Raw genomic sequence first — 27,224 nt, forward strand, 5'->3', positions numbered from 1 at the left:
CGGCATAGGCAAGATGAAGTGGATGGTATAGAGTACAGTATATACATATGAGATCAGTAATGTAGGGTATGAAAACATAAAAGTGGCATTTTTTAAAGTGACTAGTGATACATTACATCAAGATGGCAAGATGCAGTAGATGGTATACAGTATATACATACGAGATGAGTAATGTAGGGTATGGAAACATAAGAAGTGGCATTGTTTAAAGTAGCTAGTGATACATTTATTACATACATTTTTCCATTATTAAAGTGGCTGGAGTTGAGTCAGTATGTTGGCAGCAGCCACTCAATGTTAGTGATGGCTGTTCAACAGCCTGATGGCCTTGAGATAAACAGCTTCTTTCAGTCTCTCGGTCCCTGCTTTGATGCACCTGTACTGACCTCGCCTTCTGGATGATAGCAGGGTGAACAGGCAGTGGCTCGGGTGGTTGTTGTCCTTGATGATCTTTTTGGCCTTCCTGTGACATCAGGTGGTGTAGGTGTCCTAGAGAGCAAGTCATTTGCCCCCAATGATGCGTTGTGCAGACCTCACTACCCTCTGGAGAGCCTTACGGTTATGGGCAGAGTTGCCGTACCAGGCAGTGATACAGCCCGACAGGATGCTCTCGATTGTGCAGCTGTAAAAGTTTGTAAGTGTTTTTGATGACAAGCCGAATTTCTTCAGCTTCCTGAGGTTGAAGAGGCGCTGCTGCGCCTTCTTCACCACTCTGTCTGTGTGGTTGGACCTTTTCAGTTTGTCCGTGATGTGTACGCCGAGGAACTTAAAACTTTCTGCCCTGTCCACTACTGTCCCGTCGATGTGGATAGGGGGGTGCTCCCTCTGCCGTTTCCTGAAGTCCACGATCATCTCCTTTGTTTTGTTGACGTTGAGTGTGAGGTTATTTTCCTGACAACACACTCCGAGTTGCCCTCACCTCCTCCCTGTAGGCCGTCTCGTCGATGTTGGTAACTGTAGACCCTGCCACATACCTCTCGTGTCTGAGCCGTTGAACAGCATTCTCACATAGGTATTCCTCTTGTCCAGACTTAGGGCAGTGTGCAGTGTGATTGCGTCGTCTGTGGACCTATTGGGGCGGTAAGCAAATTGGAGTGGGTCTAGGGTGTCAGGTAGGGTGGAGGTGACATGGTCCTTGACTAGTCTCTCAAAGCACTTCATGATGTCGGAAGTGAGTGCTACGGGGCGGTAGTCATTTAGCTTTCTTGGGAACAGGAACAACGGGAACGGGAACAGGCCCTCTTGAAGCATGTGGGGACAGCAGACTGGGATAAGGATTGATTGAATATGTCCGTAAACACACCAGCCAGCTGGTCTGCGCATACTCTGAGGACGTCGTCTGAGCCTGCAGCCTTGCGAGGGTTGACACGTTTAAATGTTTTGCTCACGTCGGCTGCAGTGAAGGAGAGCCCACAGGTTTTGGTAGCGGGGCGCGTCAGTGGCACTGCATTGTCCTCAAAGCGAGCAAATAAGTTGTTTAGTCTGTCTGCAAGACATCCTGGTCCGCAACGGGGCTGGTTTTCTTTTTGTAGTCCATGATTGGCTGTAGACCCTGCCACATACCTCTCGTGTCTGAGCCATTGAATTGCGACTCTACTTTGTCTCTATACTGACGCTTAGCTTGTTTGATTGCCTTGCGGAGGGAATAGCTACACTGTTTGTATACGGTCATGTTTCTGGTCGCCTCGCCCTGATTAAAAGCAGTGGTTCGCGCTTTCAGTTTCACGAGAATGCTGCCATCAATCCACGGTTTCTGATTTGGGAATGTTTTAATAGACGCTGTGGGTACGACATCGCCGATGCACTTAATAATAAACCCACTCACCGAATCAGCGTATTCATCAATGTTGTTGCTTGCCGCAATGCGGAACATATACCAGTCCACGTGATCGAAGCAATCTTGAAGCGTGGAATCCGATTGGTCGGACCAGCGTTGAACAGACCTGAGTGCGGAAGCTTCCCGTTTTAGTTTCTGTCTATAGGCTGGAAGCAACAAAATGGAGTCATGGTCAGCTTTTCCGAAAGGAGGGCGGGGGAGGGCCTTATATGCGTCGCGGAAGTTAGAATAACAATGATCTAGGGTTTTGCCAGCCCTGGTAGCGCAATCGATATGCTGATAGAATTTAGGGAGCCTTGTTGTCAGATTAGCCTTGTTAAAATCCCCAGCTACAATAAATGCAGCCTCAGGATATGTGGTTTCCAGTTTCACATCGAGTCAAATGAAGTTGGTTCAGGGCCATCGATGTGTCTGCTTGGGGGGGATATATGCGGCTGTGATTATAATCGAAGAGAATTCTCTAGGTAGATAATGTGGTCGGCATTTGATTGTGAGGAATTCTAAGTCAGGTGAACAAAAGGACTTGAGTTCCTGTATGTTGTTATGCTCACACCACGTCTCGTTAATCATAAAGCATACACCCCCGCCCTTCTTCTTACCAGAAAGATGCTTGTTTCTGTCGGCGCGATGCGTGAAGAAACCAGCTGCCTGTACCGACTCCGATAGCGTGTCTCGAGTGAGCCATGTTTCCGGGAAACAAAGAACGTTACAGTCTCTGATGTCTCTCTGGAAGGCTACCCTTGCATGGATTTCGTCTACCTTGTTGTCAAGACTGGACATTGGTGAGTAGTACGCTCGGGAGCGGTGCGCGATGTGCCCGTCTACGGAGCCTGACCAGTAGACCGCTCCGTCTGCCCCTCCTACGGCGTCGTTGTTTTGGGTCGCCGGCTGGGATCCGATCCCTTGTCCTGGGTGGTAGTCCAAACAGACGATCCGCTTCGGGAAAGTCGTATTCCTGGTCGTAATGTTGGTGAGTTGACGTTGCTCTTATATCCAATAGTTCCTCCCGACTGTATGTAATAAAACCTAAGATTACCTGGGGTAACAATGTAAGAAATAACACATAAAAACAAAATACTGCATAGTTTCCTAGGAACACGAAGCGAGGCGGCCATCTCTGTCGGCACCGGAAGTTAGCATTTGTGGGTTCGATTACAGGCTCAAAATGGCCAGAAACAAAGAACTTTCTTCTGAAACTCGTCAGTCAATCTTGAAGCGTGGAATCCTGAAAAATGAAGGCTATTCCAATGCGAGATTTTGCCAAGAAACTGAAGATCTCGTATAACGCTGTGTACTACTCCCTTCAGAGAACAGCGCAAACTGTCTCTAACCAGTTTGAGAAACGGACGCCTCACAAGTCCTCAACTGGTAACTTCATTAAATAGTACTCGCAAAACACCAGTCTCAACGTCAACAGTGAGTGATTGCCACAAATAAAATTGTGTTTCAGTATAATTTTTGTTGAAGAAATTAACACTGGCTGATAGATTTGATCTGTGATACACATTCAACAGAAGTACCGAAAGTAACAAATTCTAGTACCGAACCGTTTTTCATGTTCTAGTATCAAAAGTTTTGTGCAACACTAGATCTCAGCATTGGTGCACAGTCACAACTGGGACGAATACAGCAAAAAGGACAAAATAAGAACTAACTACATCTTGTTCACCAGCACCAAATGAAAGGCTTTTCTCCTGCGTAATCACAACCTTCCTATGGAGCAGAACACTAGATTCTCCTGACAGATAAGGCCTTCATGCAACTGCCCTATCAGGGCCACTTGTTTGCGAAAGCTCTTCCTCACAACCAGTTTGATTTCTAAAGAGAGCTCATGTGAAACCTAGTACACAGCCCCTGATAGCTCCAGTCCAAACACACAGGCAGACTCTGTATGAGGTGAGAGAGAGGAACAGAGCTGGCTTTCCTTGGGCCGAGGACCGGGTGGTTTCTTTGGTGAAGTCAGTCCCAAACATCAATTATCCTGCTCCAAACCAGTTCTCCCTACCCAAAGCCAAAAATAATATGCCTCAGCAAGGCCCCATTATAGGCTATTTCTAGATGAACTCAATTCACATTTGTGTATTACAGAACACAGCCTTTGAATGCATCCAAAGACAAAGGATTGCTCATTTCAGGAAAACTATAACTAAAGGATGGGGGCTTGTCTGATGAACAGCTATTTAACCTTTTTTCAAAGTTGCTTAGTGGGAGTAGCTTTACATTTGCCGCCGGATAATGACTGCAGCAGTTCAGGTTAATAATTTAGCACCAAGCAAACAGACACCACCAACCTTCTCAGTTAGGTTTAGCAGATAATTTGACAAGAGATCCAGTCTCACCATCACCAGGCAGGCAAATTAAGGCTGTAATTCAGTTGGTAATAAAAATATAGCCGTATAGTTCACACAGGAAATCCAGGGTTTCCTGTAAGTGCTCTTGATAAGGCAGTAGGTGAAATGTTGAGGTCGTAGATCAGCCAGATGCAGGTGTTACAGAGTCAACAACAAGCAAGGCAAGATAACGATATTTGTGCAGCCGTGAACTCCAAGAAGGTAAACACTGGGAAGCCTCATTTGTTTTACCAGATGGCAGAGGTGCAAAAGAGTCAGTCAGTTGGTCAATACAGGGACAAAGCAGTAAGAGAGGAAAGCGACAACAGTGTCAGTCTGATGGGACAGGAGAAACAGTGAGGCACCAGACTCATTAAGAGAAATGCTAGACTGCACAGCTCTTATAAATCCAACCACCACACTATGCAGTGATAAAGAGTGACCAATGGCCCTCCTCTGGCTTATCCTGAGAAGAGAGACATCCATGGTTTGACAGGGGAACCGCTCAGAGACCAGCTCCATCCCTTCACTCAATGACATTAATGTCTTCCAGGATTAACCCAAAAACACACATTCCCCGGAATTATGCCCTGGGTAATTGCAGATAGATGCCCCTCTGCAATTTAGAAGGATTCCCTGCCGTTCCTATGCAGAGGCCCAGTGGGTGCGTGCACAGCGCAAACACATCTGTACAGCAATCAGAGGCTTATCCCTGCAGGGCGAGGTCGAGAGGATCAGTCAACCACACAGAGACATGTATGGATTGGGGCAGAGAGGGGGGTCCATCACTTTCTTAAATGTGACCACAACAAACCAGCCTCCTGTCCTGACCATGACAGTGATCTAACCCATTTTATTCAACAATTTAACATAAGATGTAAGCATCACCGTCATAATTTTATGCAAGATGTAGTCTAAGCACATAGTCATCTAAATATTGCAATGATAAGCAAAACATGTTTTTTTAAAAAGCTGCTTTAATACTTTGACCCTTACATTGAACACTAGGATGTTACATGTTAACAGTGGAATGGTCAACATTGGCTGACCTGGTGAATGAAAATGTCACACTCAAATTCACCCTTTGCATCTGTCTGCTGGCCGCTGACGTAATGTTATATGTTTACGCAACAACGCAAAAAGCACCAAAGTCCTTGGATCAAGTGGTAACTGATTATTCAGAGCATGTACCCCAAGCTTTTATTATCTTTTTTTTTTTTTTTTTTTCAATGCGCATGTGTTCATCTAAATTGAAAAATGTAGGCGCACAAAGAAATTTAGGAGCACAATGAAAAAGATTTGAGGTAATACAGCTAGAATCCTTTTTCTAGGTGCACTGGTGCTCCTAAATTAATATGCGAGTAAAATGGTCACACTGTAGAGCCCTGACCCATGTGGGAGTGACACACAGACTTTTCTCCAGATGAGAAGTGCATTGCAAAGGCCCCAGGGTCTGAAATAGTTCAGCCCTCTCCACCTCCTGGTTCATTGCAGACTGACCAGATTTCTCTGTGTGTCTGTGTTCCCATTTTACAGCTACAGAAAACAAGAACAAACAGCTACAGAAAACAAGAACAAACTCCTCATTGTGTGTCTATTCTCCCTTTGCTGTACAAACACACCAAAAGAGAGAGGCAGTGGACAGGCTATTGCCAACATATTGTGATTGATCTTTACTGAGCAGTGTGTGTACTGCCACCGTTTTCACAGACGCTGTAAGGATGTGGCCTAATTTAAGAGGGGGACAAAAGCAGCTGCTAAACAGGACAAATGCAATTTGGCCTTTGCCGTAATTACACACAGAATAAAGAGTGCCCAGTAGCAATGAATGTTAGCAATTACAGTGCTGATTGGTGGTTAACTTTAAATCTAGCGCCTACAGAACGAGGTAGAGTGAACAAACACCCAGCAATGATATTTGAGAATCCAATATTTTGGGGGAGAATTCCTTTCCTGGTTGTTGGGCTATATAGGTAATGGAGACAACTTTGGGGTACATTGGCATGACAAAGACAACTAACGTCCAAGTAAGTAAGGTACAGCTGTATAATATGCAAGTGTATATGGATATTTGCTGATTAACCTCACTCAGTAACGTTAGTTGTATCATAGTATTAGACTACCTGCCAAATCAGGTGTAAAGTCAAATCAATGCAGGATCTTTGACCATGCTGTAACTTGCCTCGTCTGTGTAACTGCAGCTTGCCTCCTCAAAAACGAATTTCAGTGGCATAACATTGTGACAGTAACACCTACGACGTAAATCAACGGATAGACACAGTGGCAAAACAAAAGACGCAAGGGGGGTTATATCAAATTATTGGTACTGTACATGAGCCAAGAACAGTTAGCTTGCTAGAATTGCCATTGTGCCGTGTCTTCAATATCGCCAACGTCGTAGCTAGCAAGCGAGTTGGTCACGTTAGATAACTAGCTAGCTAGCCAGCCTAGTTTCCTTTATTAATTGGCTGTCTAGCTAGAGCTGGTTAATGTAAACTAGTTAGCTAACTGACAACAACAACGGTAACATTCATTTGGCTTCCTTAGTGTCCAGTATTTGAGTACTTCTGGGTTTGCCAAATCCTGACATGGTTAGCTAATAACACATAGCTAGCTAGATAGATATCTAACGTTACCCAACTATGCTAGCTAGTATCGAAGCAATTCCATAGCTTATCAATTTGTCCGAAACGGCAAACTACTCGCTACAAAAAGCTAGGTTTGTTAACTTTAATAAATTAGCTATTTGGTGGGACCGAGTATTTCAAATCTCGGCCGAGCTTACCTTTTTTAAACTACGCGTAGCTTGTTTGCTAGCAATCCAACTCCTCTGGCATGCTACAATTATAGCTTTTTCCAACAGTGTCAGTGAAACTTCGCTGGGATCGCAAATTAGATATTTCAGTATGTGTCCTCACCTTCCTTTCCCATCCGTTCTTTTTTTTTTTATAACGCTCTTTAATTTTTTTCCAAAGATCTAAACCCGTCTAATAGCAAATATCCTCTTTGACAGATTGGTAAACAATTTTGTGGTTTGTGTTGTCTGATATGAGCGTACCACTGTCAAAATGTTGGCAATTTGCCCCGCCCTTTGCATTATATGATTGGTTCAAATTGTTTACACCTACATTGTATAAATTATTTTATTTGTTGTTCAGACTCTGGCAATCTTACGCCTCTGCATTGATTGGATGGCGTTCCGATGAGTAGACTGGACGCGGTAAGGTGCTTTTCACATTGACACCTTGATCACACATACAGTGTCCCGCTTCAATCACACCGACAGGGTTATTACGCAAAATGGTATGCAGCATCATCTGGATATGTGTGCAACAAAAGTTCAACATTCACCTTCTGCTACCATTTCTGTCAAGCCATCTAAGCATACAGTTTGATGCATACATTTGATAGGCACTGCAACTGCCTCTGCAATGCAATTGTGCAAGGCAAACGCAGCTTTCCATTGGAAATTAATGTACTTCTGGTGTACCAAAATACAGTAACACTATCGGTGTGATCAAGATCCTCCCCCATCCTCCAAGCCCACCCAACGCCATCCGACCTTAAACTTCAGGACCTTTAATCATATGATTTTTGTAAAGTTCATCTAGGTGAAAATCAGATTTTTTTCAAAATGTGAGACTCTTTAAAAGCTTTGGTCACCGACTCAACAAAAATTATTTGCTCAAACGAGCCCAACTATTTCAATCTGGAGCAAGTGTTGGTCTTGAGGCGTTGTTGTGTCTGGACCGGGCCTGCTAGTTGTTAGAGCCGAGGGTTGCACCGAGGGTCAGGATAAAGATGAGTCTGTGATGGTAGGAGTGACATTTTTTGGAAAAAGTGGGCCCTTGCCTTTTGGCTTATCCATTTGTGGTTTCAGGGTGGTTAAAAACAGAGTTGGCTGCTGTGGAATCAGTGAAGGTAACCAGAAGTGGTCTTGTGATAATTGTTTGTGTTTCTGCTGATCAGAGGGTACAGGCGCTGCACATTAAACAAATGGGGACAAGAGATGCGAGTTGTTTTGCACTCAAGAAAAGGGCACCATTGAAAGGAGTGATTACATGGTAGCGGTAAATGTGAAACTTGACCAACCGAAGGGGAAGATTCCCAGTGTTTGTCATGCACATCGTTTGTTGTGACTTAGACAGGATGGCGTAAGTGGTGAAACAGAAGAGTTGTGTGTTCTTTTGTGTTTTGATGTTGAGCAGTTGCTGGACAAAGTGATGTTAGAGTATTTAAGTTACCCTGTAGGAACCTTTGTGCCGAATACATTACGTTGTTACAGGTGTCAAGCTTATGGGCATGTGGAAGCAGTGTGTAGGAGGTTCCTAGGTGTTAGAAGTGTGCAGAAGGGCATGAGACAAAGGAATGTGTAACATTGGGGAAAGTAGTGGTATGTGTTAATTAAAGGGGTGCCCATGGGGCTGGGGATCAGAAATGTCCAGTGTGAGAGAGGCAGGTTGAGGTTTCCAGGGTTAGAGTAGCACAGAAGTTGTCATATGCTGAGGCAGTGAAGAAAGTAGAGGAAGATGGGGCAAGGGGGAGGGATCCTGAGAGGAGTGGTGTGAGTAGTAGATCTGTACCAGTACAGAGGGATAGGCCAACAAGTGACATATGCTTCAGTAAGATTGGATTTTTTTGTATTTATTGCAATGGTTATTGTAAGTCGCAGAAAATTGAGGTTGTGGTGGCAGCTGCAGAGAAGTATTTGGGTGTACGAGACTTGACGTCAGAAGAGTTACAGGGTGTGTTGATTGGTGGTGTCCCATCGTTTCAGGCTGTTGGCCTGAGGTAGGACTATATATATTTAAATAGTGGTTGGGTGGTGAGTGTGTAGTGTTAGATGTTAGGGTATTTGTTGATTTAGTTGAATTATTTATTTATTTGTTTTCAAGCCATGCATAAAGGAAGTATACTCCAGTCTAGTAGGTGGCAGTAATGCAACATTTATTGGATGTCAACCGCCGTTAAACCTCATCGAAGAAGACTGGGCACGCTTCTTTACGCGTGACGTCTACACTCAGGTTTTGCGTAAGGCAATCGCCTTCTGATTACAACAGCTTCCCTGCTTTGAGGCAGAAAGCTTGGAGGTCATTTTTGAAGTTTCCCCTGTTACACATGCACATAACCTCGAAATAATGGTGTAGCAAATTTTTGGCCGTACCTCAATTTCTTTTCTAGTCATGTCACAAACGTCAATGGGATTCACTGATCTCCAACAACAACAACAAGGGGCTCAGGTACAGTAACTAGCTAGCAGTAGTTAACTAACCGCTAGTTAGCTTTCTGCGGATTAGCTTGCTAGTTAAAGTAAGAGCTTGCCAAACAAACCGTTTTTTCCAAGCTAGCTACAACAGCACTTTCTAGTCGTTAACTCAAACATGAGTAATTAGCAAGTTAATCAAGTAGTACTGTAGTAATACTATCGTCGATAACGCTACTACGCGAGGCAAATTATTTTGCTATCTAACGTTAACTGCTAAAGTTCGCATTTCAACTACTCCACTCACTACAGTACGACTGGCGTGTATGTAGTGCAGTGGAAAAATAGAACACGACAGAGTTGAGTTTAATCTGCTATATATGTTATCTAACTAATTAAAATTGCTACAATTCTGTACCCTGTATAACAGAGTCAAGTTGGGGCACCCTACATTCCCACGGAGGAGGAGAAGAGAGTGTTTCGGGAATGTAACCAAGAGAGCTTCTGGTACAGATGTAAGTCATGTTACAACAAGCTTGTGTTCCAAATAGCACCCTATTCCCAAGCCCTAATCATGACTCTGTTTCATTACATTACACATAAGTAATTGGACGAAGGCGTCTTCTGTACAGGGAGTTTTAAGAGCGTGACGCTCTGTCTAAAAAATTAACACATATTGCTTGCAATATGTTTCTGGAAGCATAAAAGCCAATTTATGCTTGCTCTGGCAATGCAATATGGAAGGTCCATACCAAGCATTTGACGCAATCGCGGTGCCTCCGGAGGTTTGTAGAGGCCAAATCGAGCAGCTACTGCATGCGCTGTGCGTCACAAATGTTGTAACGAAGCAGAGGGCTCTGTATTAGAGCTCTGCTACCCGACTCGACAGGCCCCGATGTTATAAATGGGGGGTTAAGGCTGGGTATCACTGAATTGATCACTAACATTCTGAAGCTGAGCTGCATTTACGGCCTCTGCAGAAGTCAGGGCATTCATACTTGTGCTTTGCGGAGCAGCGCAGAGCTGTTGTGAAAGAAGTTGGTGTTTTTTCAGTAACTCACACCCCCACCTACCATCACCCAATCATGTCAATGCAGAGCTATACAGAGCCTGCTGCATTGTTAAACAATTTTGGAGGTGCACAGCGATGTGGTACGGCACTCAATTTGGACTCTGTATGCATCCGGAGGCTACGCAATTGTCACACCCTCCATACTCAGCCTCCGACCACATTCTTGGATCAAGCATAATTTGGCTTTAAGATCATAACATGGTGTCAGAAGTGCTTAAAACGTCAAATATACTGAACAAAAATATAAACGCAACATGCAACAATTTCAAAGGTTTTGCTGAGTTACAGTTCATATAAGGAAATCAGTCAATTTAAATAAATTAATTAGGCCCTAATCTATCGATTGCACATGACTGGGCATGGGCACATGACTGGGCATGGGCCTATGTCCTCCCAGGCCCCCCCAGCCCACAGGATCCCACATGTGAAGCCGGATGTAGAGGTCCTGGAATACGACTTTCCCGAAGCGGATCCTTTGTTTGGACCACCACCCAGGACATTGGATCTAATCCGGGAGGCATCCCCAAAACAACGTCACCGCAGGAGAGGTAGACGGAGCAGCCTCCTGGTCAGACTTCGAAGGCGTGCACACCACCCACCGCTTCCGAATATATTACTCACCATTGTCCAGTCTCTAGACAACAAGGTGGATGAAATTAGGGCTAGGGTTGCCTTCCAGAGACATCAGAGATTGTAACATTCTTTGTTTCACGGAACCATGGCTCTCTCGGGATATGTTGTCGAAGTCGGTACAGCCGACAGGTTTCTTCATGCTTCGCACCAACAAAAACAAACACCATGATTAACGACTCATGGTGTAATCATAACAACATACAGGAACTCAACTCCTTTTGTTCACCTGACCTAGAATTCCTTACAATCAAATGCCGACCACATTATCTCCCAAAAATTATTTGTCACGGCCGTGTATTACCCCCCCCCCCCCCCAAGCAGATGCCTCCACGGCCCTCAAGGAACTTCATTGGACTCTATGTAAATTGCAAACCATATATCCTGAGGCTGCATGTATTGTAGCTGGAGATTTTAACAAAGCTAATTTGAGAACAAGGCTACCTAAATTCTATCAGCACATTGACTGTAGCACTTGTGCGGGCAATACACTGGACCACTCCTACACTAACTTCCGCAATGCATACAAGGACCTCCCCCGCCCTCACTTCGGCAAATCCGACCACAACTCCATTTTGCTCCTACTGTCCTATAGGCAGAAACTCAAACAGGATATACTTGTAACTAGAACCATTAAACATTGGTCTGATCAATCGTTATCCACGCTTCAAGATTGTTTTGATCACGCGGACTGGGAAATGTTCCGGGAAGCCTCAGAGAATAACATCGATTTATACCCCGACTCGGTGAGTGAGTTTATAAGGAAGTGCATTGGAAATGTTGTATCCACTGTGACTATTAAAACCTACCCTAACCAGGAACCATGGATAGATGGCGGCATTTGCGCAAAACTGAAAGCGTGAACCACTGCATTCAACCATGGAAAGTTGCCTGGGGATATGGCTGAATACAGTGTAGTTATTCCCTCCAAGGAAATCAAACAAGTGAAATGTCAGTTTAGGGACAAAGTGAAGTCACAATTCAACGGCTCAGTCACAAGACGCATGTGGTAGGGTCTACAGGCAATTACGGACTACAAAAAGAAAACCAGCCACGTCACGGACACCGTCTTGCTTCCAGACAAACTAAACACCTTCTTTGCCCTCTTTGAGGATAATACAGTGCCACTGACGCGGCCCGCTACCAAGAACTACTGGCCTCTCCTTCTCCGTGGCCAACGGGAGTAAGACATTTAAACGTGTTAACCCTTGCAGGGCTGCTGGTCCAGACTGCATTCCTAGCCGCGTCCTCAGAGCTTGGACATATTCAATCGCTCCCTATCCCAGTCTGCTGTCCCCACATGCTTCCTGTACCCAAGAAGGCAAAGGTAACTGAACTAAATGACTATCACCCCGTAGCACTCACTTCTGTCATCATGAAGTGCTTTGAGAGACTGGTCAAGGATCATATAACCTTCACCTTACCTGCCACCCTAGACCCACTTCAGTTTGCCAACAGCCCCAACAGGTCCACAGACAATGCAATCGCCTGCACACTGCCCTATCCTCTTCTGGACAAGAGGAATACCTATGTAAGAATGCTGTTCATTGACTACAGCTCAGCATTCAACACCATAGTACCCTCCAAGCTCATTAAGCTTGAGGCCCTGGGTTTCAAACCCGCCCTGTGCAATTGGGTCCTAGACTTCCTGACTGGCGGACCCCAGGTGGTGAAGGTAGGAAACAACATCTCCACTTCGCTGATCCTCAACACTGGTGCACCACATGGGTGCATGCCCCTCCTGTACTCCCTGTTCAGCCATGACTGTGTGGCCATGCACCTAAAACCCTCACTAACTTTTACAGGTGCACAATTGAGAGCATCCTGTCGGGCTGTATCATGGCAACTGCACCACCTCCAACCGCAGGGCTCTCCAGAGGTTGGTGCGGTCTGCACAACGCATCACCGGGGGCAAACTACCTGCCTTCCAGGACACCTACAGCGCCCGATGTCCCAGGAAGGCCAAAAAGATCAAGGACAACAACCACCCGAGCCACTGCCTGTTCACCCTGCTACTGTAACCGGTGTGAAATGGCTAGTTAGTTAACAGTGGTGCGCGCTAATAGCGTTTCAATCAGTGACGTCACTCGCTCTGAGACTTGAAGTAGGGTTTCCCCTTGCGTTGCAAGGGCCGTGGCTTTTGTGGCGCGATGGGTAACGATGCTTCGTGGGTGTCAGTTGTTGATGTGTGCAAGGGTCCCTGGTTCGAGCCCGTGTTGGGGCGAAGAGAGGGACGGAACCTACACAGTTACACTACCATCCAGAAGACGAGGTCCGTACAGGTGCATCAAAGCTGGGACAGAGAGACTGAAAAACAGCTTCTAACGCAAGGCCATCAGATTGTTAAACAGCCATCACTAGCACAGAGAGGCTGCTGCCTACATACAGATTTGAAATCATTGGCCACTTTAATAAATGGATCACTAGTCACTTTAAATAATAGCACTTTAATGTTTACATATATTACATTACTCATGTATATACTGTATTTTATACCATCTATTGCATCTTGCCTATGCCGCTCGGCCATCTCTCATCCATATATTTATATGTACATATTCTTATTCCATCCTTTTACATTTGTGTGTATAAGGTAGTTGTTGTGGAATTGTTAGATTACTTGTTAGATATTACTGCACTGTCGGAACTATAAGCACAAGCATTTCGCTACACTCACATTAACATTTACTAACCATGTGTATGTGACCAATAAAATGTTATTTGATTCAGAAATTACCATTACATCTTTGCCAAAAGCTCTGGGGGTCATTCCTGTAGTCAGTATGCCAATTGCATGCTCCCTTAAATTGAGACAATTTATTGTGTGACAAAACTGCACATTTTAGAGTGGCCTTTTATTGTCCCTAGCACAAGGTGCATTTGTGTATATAAAATGGGAGAGATTATTTCCCCCAAACAGTTGCTTGAGTTTTGTCGGAGTTTAGAGTGACCAAAAGTAGCTAATGGCTCTCTCTTGTCTTTGTTCGTTGAGCAGAGCCAGAGATACTTTTTAAGGATATGGTAATCTCCATTGGAATATACTTTTTATGGAGCTGGTAATCTCCATTGGAATAGTATTAACGCCCATCGTGTACATCGCCCATGCAACGTCAATGGACCGGGCGGTGCACTCTGGGTGATTCTGTGACAAGGAGAGCTCTCCTTCAAGGAGGAAATGGGAGTCAATTAGGCGATAGCTCTTAAAAAAGAAATACAACATTACACATTTTCCCAAGATGTGAAATAATTAACCTGGGATCTGTTTTATTGTATAGCTTTGGAATTGTGACATTACGTACTTTCGAGGAAAATAGACATTTCTCAACTCATACCCTGATTTTGAGAAGGGATTATGTGACGATTAGTTTAGCGACCGTGTGACGCAGCATGACAACATGAACGTGATTGGTCAACAGTCCGTGGGGCATTATGCTTTCCTCCATTCATGGCCCAATGGGATTCCTATCTCCTTTCTCTAATATCTCTGGCAGAGCTGCTCAAGCGCAGTGATCGTGTGACAGAGGGGGACAGTTAATAGTTTTACTAACGGAGGAATTACTTCGTGATTTCGGCTTTTGGGCAGAAGCAATCGGGCCTGTATAGGGCAGGGCCTGAACGTCGCGAGTGTGGCTGAAATAAGTATGAATGCTCTTACTTCTGCGGAGGCAGCATCGCAGTAAATGCTGTACGGCCACTGCAGATGTCGGATTGACCATGCGGAGTCGTTAACGCCTCAAGCCTCGTTTTAAATTACCCATAAATACTAGGATGACATACATTTCAATGGAGACGTCCACAGCGGAGTGAAAGCGCAACGCCCTCTTGCGGTTGAAGTCTCCGTCGCGAGACAGACACTGCATACTTGGACATTTCTTCTGACTTTGCCTCGTCTTCAGTCCAGCCAGTCTGCCAAAGAACAGGGAGTTACCAAAACAGAGGAGATAAATGTGGTTTTCGGTGATGGCTTCATGGTATAGTTGTAGTAACCTGTAAACAATTACCCATAACAATAAGTGAGTACTATTTGAATAGTAATGTTAAATAATACACATAGGCTGTTAAGCTAATTATATTATGACTGTTGCCTCCCGTTTAAGTTTGATGGTAATGACTTTTTTAATGATAATTGTTAGGTGGAGAGGTTGGTAGCTATAATGCTATTTTCAACCTAGCCTAGCTTTTAGCTAGCTATCTGCTCTGCAGTGCAAGCTAGCTTGACTTCGTTAGATAAACAAGTTGGGGAAAAAGTAACTAAACAAAACATTTAACATCTGAAACAATATATTTATCCTGTCTTGAATGAAAAGGTCATTTTGCAATCTCCCAAAATAAATGTGATCTCTGACAAGAGACAGGCTCTCCATCTTGCATTACAAACACTACACTTGTCGGTTCAGTAGCTGGGCAAGACTCCGTGAAGATGACGTACAGTAGGGCGTAATGAAATGCTTCACGATGTGAACGGGTCAACTTTCTAGAAGCATTAGACCAGAACCAAGATACTGTTAGACGTCTAAGTTTGAAAATGTGTTATAAAGAGAAAGCTATTTTGTAGTTTTACATTATGCCCGTTCACAAAAAAAAATCTAATTTCAAATCCATTGCCTTCACAAAAAGGTAGAAAAATAAAACAAATTAAAATAACCATGGTTTTCAAACCACTCAGCATATAGGTCACTGAAGGTAAAATTCCAGCTCATCACTACAGAATTAGGACAACATTTTTCAGCACTAATGTTAAGGGTGCCGCACTAGACAGGTGTGTTCAATATTTCAACTTGTGCCTTGTTGTGGTACAAAGGAAGTACCCACACAGACTCCAACAAGCTAGCATTTAGCGATTTTGAAAAGCGAAGCACATGTGCGTCAAGTATGGAAAATGTGGGCTAGACATCCAGCAAAACAAAATGCATATGCAACTGGTGGACACAGGGTATGACATGCTTACCAGACCACGTTACAAAATAAATGTACACGTTATTCATTCAACTGCTTGCGGGCGTTTGCGTTGCAAGGTACTAAAATCGAACTTGGTTCTATTTTAGACGCTTGATGCGCTGCAAGTCCCGTCTCTCCCATCTACTCATTGGTTTTTACAAGCATATAGCCACATGTGTGATTGAAAGATTAATGAGGTCCACACTAGTTGGTGGCAGTAATGCACCTTAAAACGTCTTAAGGCTAGGGGGCACCATTTTCACTTCCGGATGAAAAGTGTGCCCAAAGTAAACTGCCTGCTACTCAGGCCCAGAAGCTAGGATATGCATATAATTGGTGGATTTGGATAGGAAACACTCTTAACCTCTATGGGCTAGGTGGGACGCTAGCGTGCCACCCGTGGTGCACTCCATCAACAGCAGGTGCATTTCAAGAGCGGCAAATTTGAATCCAAATAAATGTCAAAATTCAAATTTTTCAAAAATACAACTATTTTACACCATTTGAAAGATAAACATCTCCTTAATCTAACCACGTTTTACGATTTCAAAAAGGTTTTACGGCGAAAGCATAAATTTAGAGTATGTTAGGACAGTACATTTACAAGAGTTGTGTGTAATGTTTTGTCAAGTCAAAGACAGGGTCACCAAAACCATAAAACCAGCTAAAATGATGCACTAACCTTTTACAATCTCCATCAGATGACACTCCTAGGACATTGTTAGACAATGCATGCATTTTTAGTTCTATCAAGTTCATATTTATATCCAAAAACAGCGTTTTACTATGGCATTGATGTTGAGGAAATCGTTTCCCTCCAATAACCGGCAGTCAAGTCAGCGTCACAAATTAAATAATTAAAATTAGAAAACATTGGTAAAATATTATATTGTCATTTAAAGAATTATAGATTTACATCTCTTGAACGCAATCAACTTGCCAGATTTAAAAATAACCTTACTGGGAAATCACACTTTGCAATAATCTGAGCACTGCGCCCAGAAAAATACACGTTGCGATACAGACTAGACGTCATGTTGGGGAGATCTAAAATCGAAAATACTATGTAAATAATCCATTACCTTTGATTCTCTTCATCAGATGTCACTTCCAGGTATCACAGGTCCATAACGAATGTAGTTTTGTTCAAAAAAGCTCATCATTTATCTCCAAAAATCTCCGTCTTGTTAGCACATGATCTAAGCCAGCCGGACTTCTCGTCATGAACGAGGGGAAAAAATATATTTCAGTTCGTTCAAACATGTCAAACGTTGTATAGCATAAATCATTAGGGCCTTTTTTAACCAGAACATGAATAATATTCAAGGTGGACGAATGCATACTCTTTTATAACGTATTGGAACGAGGGTACCCAACATGAACTCGCGCGCCAGGTGTCTAATGGGACATCATCGTTCCATGGCTCTTGTTCGGTCAGATCTCCCTCCAGAAGACTCAAAACACTTTGTAAAGGCTGGTGACATCTAGTGGAAGCAATAGGAAGTGCCAAAATATTCCTCAGCCCCTGTGTTTTTCAATGGGATAGGTTTAAAGTCAATACAACACATCAGGTATCCACTTCCTGTCAGAAAATGTCTCAGGGTTTTGCCTGCCAAATGAGTTCTGTTATACTCACAGACACCATTCAAACAGTTTTAGAAACTTTAGGGTGTTTTCTATCCATATATAATAAGTATATGCATATTCTAGTTACTGGGTAGGATTAGTAACCAGATTAAATCGGGTACTTTTTTTTTATCCAGACGTGCAAATGCTGCCCCCTAGCCCTAACAGGTTAAGTTTCTAAATCTGTTTGAATAATGTCTGTGAGTGTAACAGGAACTGATTTGGCAGGTGAAACCCCGAGCACAATCTATCCAGGGATTTTTTTTTTTTTTTTTTTAGGTCAATCTGTTTTCCATTGGTTTTCTATGGTAAGCCCGTTTTAATAGAAATATGCTTGCAGTTCCTATAGCTTCCACTGGATGTCAAGTCTTTAGAAATTGGTTGATGTTTTCCTTAGAGAAATGAAGAAGTACGGCTTTTCAGAACGAGGGTCCAGCCGAGTGGACTCTACTGTTTTGATGCGCGCTCCAGGTCACGCGCTTCACGTTTTTATCCGGTATTGAACACAGTTTATCCCGTCTTAAATTTTATAGATTATTTACGTTTTAAAATACCTAAAGTTGGATTAGGAATGTTGTTTGAAATGTTTGGACAGCGTTTACAGGTAATTTATTAGATATTTTGTAGTCATGCTGGGCGAGTTGGAACCGGTGTTTTTCTGAATCAAACACGCCAAATAAATGGACATTTTGGAGATATAACGACGGAATTAATCGAACAAAAGGACCATTTGTGATGTTTATGGGACATATTGGAGTACCAACAGAAGAAGTTCTTCAAAGGCATGAATTATATGGTTATTTCTGAGTTTTGTGTCGCGCCTGGCGGGTTGAAATATGATTGTCATGTGTTTGTTTGTTTGGGGTGCTGTCCTCAGATAATCGCATGGTTTGCTTTCGCTGTAAAGCTTTTTTGAAATCTGACACGGTGGCTAGATTAACAAGAAGTTAAGCTTTAATTTGGTGTATTGCACTTGTGTATGAAAGTTAAATATTAAACAAAAATTTAATTTCGCGCTCTGCATTTTCACCGGATGTTATCAAATCGATCCCGTTAACGGGATTTGATCCATAAGAATGAAAGATGGTTGCCAATAGCCATATAAAGAAGAATGATCAATGAGAGATTCATCAAAGAAAACAAAACAAACTAGGTTTTCCCTTTTATCTCTGGATTAATTGTCGGAATAGCGAACACATGATTTTGTGTGACTCAAAATGGGTAAAGATTCTACAAAGATCCAGATGGGGGGGGGAAAAAGGACCATATGCATTTCAAGTAAAATAACAACCCAATGTTTATATCTCAGGACAAATTAGCTAGCAACAGCAAGCTAGCTAAATGTCCTTGAATGTTAAATATGTTGGTTTTGTTATTTCAACCTGCGTGTCATGAACGCGTTTATTGGGGATAGACAAAATCAACATGCGCATGATGGTGGATGCACGCGCAGAGCTGGTTTGCCTCATGTAAGGACCTTATCGTTCATATCAGCAATAAATCATTTTCAAAAAACCAAAAAGGTTAAATTGAAGCACACTTTTTTATAGGGTTAGTGTTCCCGAACCGCCATATTTCCATGTTACAGCACTTGTTTACGGAAAACAGACGGAAGACAGAGTGGACTACCTGTGCTTATTTAGCTCTCTGCGTCTCTGAATACGGAAGATGGACGCCACGAAGGTGTTGTCACTGAAAAATACTGTGTGTGCAACTTAAAAACGGTGTACAGGAAGTGAGTGTTTTGCATTTGTGAAATTATTTGAGGGATTTATGTTTCTAGAACCGTACCGCAATTGATAATCGATTGACATTTAGATGGAGTATATGGCTGTTTTGGCTTCCAGAGCCAATTCGCCCATTAAACAGAACATGTAAGGTTGTTGGACTATAAAGAGTAACGTTAGGCTCCTATACTCCAAAATTGGGCTACCTATTCCCTAAATTATAGGACTTGGTCAAAAGGAGCATTTGCACTATAAAGGGAACATTGTGCCATTTGTGACACATATCTGGGGTGTATTCATTACGCTGATTCTGTTGCAAAACATTTCTTAAACAGAAACGAACAGGGCGGGACTTAACTGAATTTCTCCAATAGAAACTCTTGTTTTAGTGTCAATTTTGGGGGGGCTAATCATTACACCCAGGGGTTAAATTGATCCGGGTCCGAGACACAACACCTGTGGTCCAAATGAGAGCCAGGTGGAGCTAAGACCAGGTACCTTTTGTTATTTGAATGATCTAATGAAACATTTTTGTCCAGATGTAATTTTCCACACGTAAGCAATTGCAAAAAAAAATGTAATAGTTTACCTATTTAATTGTTCAGCATGTCACATTCTATGCGAGAAAATAATATTCCTCTTGAGGCCCATTCAAATTACAAGTGCCTTACAGGGAGAGAGATGTGCATGCCCAGTCATTGTAGCCTACAACATAATTATTGCAGTTGCGGGAAACACCTTTTAAGCAGTCTTGATGACCACTGTTAAAAGAGGATCACTGAGTTTTCTAGTGTTACTAGGCTCCACTTATTTCTCAAATCCAAGTAATGAATAAAATGCACTGTTTTAGAACCGGAGTTTTTAGCAGCAGCATGGTTTATACGCTTTCCCGGGTGCCAATGGCATTACGTGCATAGGGACAGTGCTGGCCCTAGCCTTTTGGTGGCACCTCGCGAGCAAAACGTTTTGGTGGCCCCCCTCTTGACGGCTGGGAGAGAGACTTGGTTTTTAAAGAACATTTCCTGCAATTCTACACATTTTGTCATGATTTATGCCATGTTAATCTGATATCAGAGTGAGAATGACTAAATCAATGGGGGCCCACTGGAGGGCAGGGCCCCTGGGCACGTAAAGTTTGTGGACAATAAGACTGGACATTGAATGTTGTCGGTATTCCGCCATGATTACAAGTTTATACTAATTTACCAATAAAAAAAATTTCTTAGCCGACATGGCTAATTGAGTGACTGTCATTGACTGACATAAAAGGAAAAACGGCTGTTGCACAACCAAATTTTGAAATTGCATGTTGTTCATTCTACTACTCTAACTAGCTCCTAAAAAATATATATATACAGAGGCAAGAAGTATGTGAACCCTTTGGAATTACCTGGATTTCTGCATAAATTGGTCATCAAATTTGATCAGATCTTCATCTAAGTCACAAAAGACAAACACAGTGTGCTTAAACTAATAACACACACAAATTATTGTATTTTACTTGTCTATATTGAATACCACATTTAAACATTCAGTGTAGGTTGGAAAAAGTATGTGAACCCCAAGGCTAATTAATGACGTCTCCAAAAGCTAATTGGAGTCAGGAGTCAGCTAACCTGGAGTCCAATCAATGAGGTGAGATTGGAGATGTTGGTTAGAGCTGCTTTGCCCCATAAAAAAACATTTGCAAAATTTGAGTTTGCTCTTCACAAGAAGCATTGCCTGATGTGAACCATGCCTCTAACAAAAGAGATCTCAGACCCAAGATTAAGAATTGTTGACTTGCATAAAGCTGGAAAGGGTTACAAAAGTATCTATAAAAGCCTTGATGTTCATCAGTCCACGGCAAGACAAATTGTCTATAAATGGAGAAAATTCAGCACTGTTGCTACACTCCCTAGGAGTGGCCTTCCTGCAAAGATGACTGCAAGAGCACAGTGCAGAATGCTCAATGAGGTTAAGAAGAATCCTAGACTTTCAGCTAAAGACTTACAGAAATCTCTGGAACATGCTAACATCTCTGTGGATGAGTCTACGATACGTAAAACAGTAAATAAGAATCGTGTTCATGGGAGGACAACAAGGAAGAAGCCACTGCTGTCCAAAAAAACCATTGCTGCACGTCTGAAGTTTGCAAAAGTGCACCTGGATGTTCCACAGCGCTACTGGCAAAATATTCTGTGGACAGATGAAACTACAGTTGAGTTGTTTGGAAGGAACACACAACACTATGTGTGGAGAAAAAAGGGCACAGAACACCAACATCAAACCCTCATCCCAACTGTAAAGTATGGTGGAGGGAGCAACATGGTTTGGGGCTGCTATGCTGCCTCAGGGCCTGGACAGCTTGCTATCATCGACGGAAAAATGAATTACCGAGTTTATCAAGACATTTTGCAGGAGAATGTTATGCTATCTGTGTGAAGACTGTGATATGTGCTTTTTGTCAGTATATATTTAGGCTAGTACATTATATCACCCCCCCAGCTGAGCCTACCAACTACAGACCTTCCAAATCCCAATTTAACCACTGATTACACCCCAGGTCTTACCCCTTCTATTTCTCAATAGATTTCTCATTTACTCAAGTTTGTAGCTACTGAAGTATTATGGGCATGCATTGTTGAAATAAATAGTTATAAGGATGTATTGATTCTGTATGCACTAATGACAACATTATTTATTCACAGCCCTTCCATTAACTGCTGTGGCAGTGTCTGTAGCTCAAGCACTTGTTATGAAAGGTACGTTTTTAATGCTCAGTCCAGTGAGATAGTAATTCAAATATCAGCCTCAAATGCCTTTCATTGGGTTAGAAAGTAAAGTCAATCTCTCCCTTTCAGGAGTCCTTGCACCCTCACCACGATTTGGTTCCCTGCCTAAAGTAGCTAGTAAGTGAAGGCTGAATATGAGGCTTTTCAGTGTCCTGCTGGACTTTAAAATGTGTATGTATATGTACCAGTGTTATGTCTATAGGAATATTCATTTTTGTGTGCGTGGTGTCTATTTTCAGTTGCTGGTCTGTTTGGGTACATTGGCGGGAAGATCTCCTACACAAAGATATGTCAGGAGAAGTTCAAAAATCTGGAGAATTCCCCATTGGGTGAAGCCCTAAGACAAGGACAACGTCATATCCCTCAACAGTTAGTATTGCATCTAATCTCCTTCCCCCATTGTGGTAACTGGTTATTGTTTTGACATCTTACCAAGTTACATTTTCATTGGAACCAGGTTTGCTCCTCAGAACACATCAGAGTTGGGAGATCCTAACCAAGCTTTTTTTGAACAAGCCTCCCAGTCAGTGGCGGAACCTCGCACCCAAGCAGACTCCTTCAGCTACCCTAGTGACTTCTCCTATAGTGATCAGGGTGCTCTGTTGAGCCCTCCCCTCAGTGAGTCTGACCCCACAGGAACTTCAGCTGATGTCAACCAACCAGGTACGGACATCAGGATTTGCATGTTGTTAGACATGGATAATACTCTCTCACTCATCCTTGTTTTATTCACATAACTTTCTTTAAGATGAATGTTATTTAGTTGAAGTAAAGAGAGCATTTGGGAACATTATCTCACTTTTGAATCAGCTGTGGTTGGAATTCTACAGATTTTGTATTGGCCCTAGCTGGATGCCTTGAATGGCAGTTTTCTCTGAAAAGTTTCCTCCCCTCACTGCCTTTTTAGTCCCTCCTTACTTGGATGATGAGACTCCCAAAAAGAGACCAACCCTGTACGAGGACCTACGAAGCAGAAACCGTGAGAACTACGAGGTTACCCTGACCCAAAAGGCAGACATTCTGCTCAAGTCCCCGGCTGAAACACCTGTTCTGAAGAGAGGTGGTGATTCATTCCCCACAGAGATCTGTTGTTATTGGGACTATTTACATATGGTGCTTAGAATGGGAGTATGGTTATTCAGTGTCAACAACAGTGCTCACATACTTGGACATCAGTGTCTTTGGCCAGAACAGGGTGTCTGTATCAAGGAACATGCTAAGATACGCTAACATTTGCTTTTTAGTTTGTAGCAATAATTAGCCATGCAGGCTGCATCACATCCAGCCGTGATTGGGAGTCCCATAGGGTGGCGCACAGTTGGCACGGGTTTGGCCAGGGTAGTCATTGTAAATAAGAATTTGTTCTTAACTGACTTGCCTAGTTAAATAAAATAAAAATAAAAATAAATAAAAATTTAGCCTTTTATAATAGTTGAATTAAACAAACACAATATTCCGGGTGCATCAGTGAACTACATTGCTTAGACATACAGTACCAGTCAAAAGTTTGGACAGACCTACTCATTCAATGGTTTTTCTTTATTTTTACTGTTTTCTACATTGTAGAATAATAGCGAAGACATCAAAACTAAAACATATGGAATCATGAAGTAACCCAAAAAGTGTTAAACAAATCAAAATATATTTTTATATTTGAGATTCTTCAAAGTAGCCACACTTTGCCTTGATCACAGCTTTGCACACGCTTGGCGTTCTCTCAACTAGCTTCACCTGGAATGCTTTTCCAACAGTCTTGAAGGAGTTCCCACATATGCTGAGCACTTGATGGCTGCTTTTCCTTTACTCTGTGGTCCAACTCATCCCAAACCATCTCAATTGGGTTGAGGTCGGGTGATTGTGGAGGCCAGATCATCTGATGCAGCACTCCATCACTCTCCTTCTTTGGTCAAATAGCCCTCAGGCCTGTTGAAAACAAATGATAGTCCCACAAAGCGCAGACCAGATAGATGGCGTATCGCTGCGGAAAGCTGTGGTAGCCATGCCGGTTAAGTGTGCCTTCAATTCTAAATAAATCCCTGACAGTGTCACCAGCAAAGCACCCCTACACCATCACACCACCTCCATGCTTCATGGTGGGAACCACAAGGAGATCATCTGTGCGGAGATCATCTGTTCACCTACTCTGCGTCTCACAAAGACACGGCAGTTGGAACCAAAAATCTCAAATTTGGACTCATCAGACCAAAGGACAGATTTCTACCGGTCTAATGTCCATTGCTCGTGTTTCTTGGTCCAAGCAAGTCGCTCCTTCTTATTGGTGTCATTTAGTAGTGGTTTCTTTGCAGCAATTCAACCATGAAGGCCTAATTTCACGCAGTCTCCTCTGAACAGTTGATGTTGAGATGTGTCTGTTACTTGAACTCTGTGAAGCATTTATTTGGGCTGCCATTTCTGAGGTTAACTCTAATGAACTTATCCTCTGCAGCAGAGGTAACTCTGGGTCTTCCTTTTCTGTGGCGGTCCTCATGAGAGCCAGTTTCATCATAGTGCTTGGTTTTTGCGACTGCACTTGAAGAAACTTTCAAAGTTCTTGACATTTTCCGCATTGACTGACCTTCATGTCTTAAAGTAATGATGGACTGTCGTATCTCTTTGCTTATTTGAGCTGTTCTTGGACTTGGTCTTTTACCAAATAGGGCTATCTTCTGTTACCACCCCTACCTTGTCAGAACACAACTGATTGGCTCAAACACGTTAAGAAGGAAAAATATTACACTAACTTTTAACAAGGCACACCTTTTAATTGAAATGCATTCCAGATGACTACCTCATGAAGCTGGTTAAGATAATGGCTCCCTAGTGGCGCAGCGGTCTAAGGCACTGCATCTCAGTGCTTGAGGTGTCACTACAGACACCTCCAGGCTGTATCACAACCGGCTGTGATTGGGAGTCCCATAGGGCTGTGCTCAATTGGCCCAGCATCGTCTGGGTTTGGCCGGTGTAGGCCGTCATTGTAAATAAGAATTTGTTCTTAACTGACTTGTCGTTAAATAAGTAAAGGTTTTTTTAAATGCCAAGTGTGTGCAAAGCTGTCACCAAGGCAAATGGTGGCTACTTTGAAGAATCTCAAATATAACATATTTTGATGTAACTTTTTTTGGTTACTACATGATTCCGTATGTGTTATTTCGTAGTTTTGATGTCTTCACTATTCTACAATGTAGAAAATAGTACAAATAAAGATAAACTCTGGAATGAGTAGGTGTCCAAACTTTTGACTGGGACTCTGTCTGATTCTCTGTATGGCTATTTTGTCTCCACAGTGAAAAAGAACCAATATGGAGATGCATGGGACGAGTGAAGAGTCTGCTTCAGGGGCCAGTGATCAGCTGCTGTACCAGGAGAAGAAGGCAAGAGGGCACATGTAGTATACACAAGACATCTGCTATTTATGCAATCATGCTATAGAAATATGAAAAACACGTTTGACATTTCCAAAGTCATAAATGTGATAAATGTCAAATCATATATTGCCAAAAGTTTAACATGAATAGCAGCTTTCTAGAATTGTCCAATACAATTGAATGCAGCCAACAAGCTTACCAATAGCTTGTGTATCAGTGGAGGCTGCTGAGGGGAGGACTGCTCATAATAATGGCTGGAATGGAGTCCATGGAATGGTATCAAACACGTCTCCATTCCAGCCATTATTTTGAGCCATCCTCCCATCAGCAGCCTCCGCTGCTATGTTTCCATCCCATCATTTTAGCTATGTAACTGGGTTTTATTCAAATGTAAATGTTGAGTATTACCAGTGAGCTCATACTATTTTGAAGGTTTATCTGTAAATCCTAATTGAATATGTCCGTTTGGTGTTATCTGGACCGTATCTGGTGTCAGGTTATTGCGTTGAGGGTGGCAGATCAGATTATAATGCTCTACGATGTAAAAGCAGAATGTTGAGGGCCTCTTTGAAGACCATCTTAGCACAGGTGGACATCTGAAGGTTTAGTTTGGCAGGGTGTTGTCTCGGTAATAATGGATAGGTCCCCTTGTTTTTTTCACAGCGGTGTCAAAAGTAACATAAAACAAAGGCTGTGTTGACTGAGATGTCCTCCAGGACCAAGCTTACCCAGCTCTCTGGTCTGTTGACTTTTCAGCAAGGTGTGGCGCAGACATACGTATCTCTTCCCTTCTGTTTATGTTTTGTCAAACAACTGTGTTGATTATTAAATCATACCCAAAATGGTTTCGGTGTGCCAGCTGTAGTAATCTCTCATTCATGCTTTATGCTCTATACCAGGGATCATCAACTAGATTCAGCCCCGGGCCAATTATGATTATTTTTTCTTGGGGTGATGGTCAGGGGGCCGGAACATAATTACAAGTAATTTGCAGACTGTAAATTGACTGCAGGAACCCCAAACTGACTAAAACATACTAATTTCAAACCTTGCTTACATTTGTATAAAATCACACATACTGTATCACTATGCGTGGCAATACTTTGGAACTGATTTCCAAAATGTAATTCCCTTGGAGCTGATTTGCTGGTGTTTTTAGTCTTAAGCCCCCCAAAATAATAATGAAATATATCTTTTTTGCTCCAAAAACTTGAGGGGCCAAGTCAAATCACCCACAGGCCGACAGTTGGGGAACCCTGCTTTATACTGTGTGCTAGCTTTGTTTGGTTGACTGACTGACTTACAACCACATGCATGCCAAAGTAGAAGTTGGCCCAAGTGATTTTCACTCAGACTACTTATGACTCAGTCTCATGCAAACCACACACCAATACATGAAATAACACGCCCCCAGGGCCTCTGATCGTTCTGTCTCTGCTGGAGCATGAATTGGAGGGGTGTTAACGTTCATAATTAAAAGAATATGGCACAGCCATCTCAGATCTATTCAACAATGCTGCGCTGGCTGTCCCTCGGCAGTGACTGCTATTCAACAATGCTGCGCTGGCTGTCCCTCGGCAGTGACTGCTATTCAACAATGCTGCGCTGGCTGTCCCTCGGCAGTGACTGCTATTCAACAATGCTGCGCTGGCTGTCCCTCGGCAGTGACTGCTTTTCAACAATGCTGCGCTGGCTGTCCCTCGGCAGTGACTGCTATTCAAC

General features: G+C 42.9%; 2 protein-coding genes across 10 annotated transcripts in view; one reads left to right on the forward strand and one right to left on the reverse strand.

Annotated features, from left to right (window-relative positions):
• fryl (furry homolog, like) overlaps positions 1–7,249 on the reverse strand; it is a 90,454-nt gene extending 83,205 nt beyond the window's left edge. For 4 of the 8 annotated variants that reach the window (XM_014122950.2, XM_014122951.2, XM_014122953.2 and 1 more), the window contains exon 1: positions 6,953–7,249. The gene's annotated coding sequence lies outside the window, so the exon portion shown is untranslated. The remainder of the gene's footprint in view (positions 1–6,952) is intronic. The other 4 variants (XM_014122955.2, XM_014122956.2, XM_045687664.1 and 1 more) reach the window with 2 other exon arrangements.
• Positions 7,250–9,161: 1,912 nt separating this feature from the next.
• ociad1 (OCIA domain containing 1) lies at positions 9,162–26,347 on the forward strand. 2 transcript variants are annotated; one of them, XM_014122966.2, is made up of 9 exons: positions 9,162–9,407; positions 9,801–9,885; positions 22,054–22,107; positions 22,207–22,254; positions 22,377–22,506; positions 22,595–22,800; positions 23,045–23,197; positions 25,422–25,508; positions 26,166–26,347. In XM_014122966.2, the coding sequence occupies exons 1-8, from the start codon at positions 9,351–9,353 to the stop codon at positions 25,457–25,459; spliced, it is 771 nt and encodes a 256-aa protein (XP_013978441.1). In that variant the 5' UTR covers positions 9,162–9,350; the 3' UTR covers positions 25,460–25,508; positions 26,166–26,347. The 2 variants fall into 2 exon arrangements, with proteins under 2 accessions (XP_013978441.1, XP_013978442.1); XM_014122967.2 differs by lacking the exon at positions 23,045–23,197.
• Positions 26,348–27,224: the final 877 nt, after the last annotated feature.

Source organism: Salmo salar, chromosome ssa10 (genome assembly GCF_905237065.1).
Source record: "Salmo salar chromosome ssa10, Ssal_v3.1, whole genome shotgun sequence".
Taxonomy (NCBI): domain Eukaryota; kingdom Metazoa; phylum Chordata; class Actinopteri; order Salmoniformes; family Salmonidae; genus Salmo; species Salmo salar.

What these genes read in the sequence shown, in the direction of transcription:
- ociad1 (XM_014122966.2), top strand. Translation starts at nt 9,351, where the DNA reads ATGTCACAAACGTCAATGGGATTCACTGATCTCCAACAACAACAACAA. An exon ending in AGAGAGCTTCTGGTACAGAT is followed by an intron (nt 9,886 to 22,053) that starts GTAAGTCATGTT and finishes ATTTATTCACAG; the next exon opens with CCCTTCCATTAACTGCTGTG. An exon ending in TTCCCTGCCTAAAGTAGCTA is followed by an intron (nt 22,255 to 22,376) that starts GTAAGTGAAGGC and finishes GTCTATTTTCAG; the next exon opens with TTGCTGGTCTGTTTGGGTAC.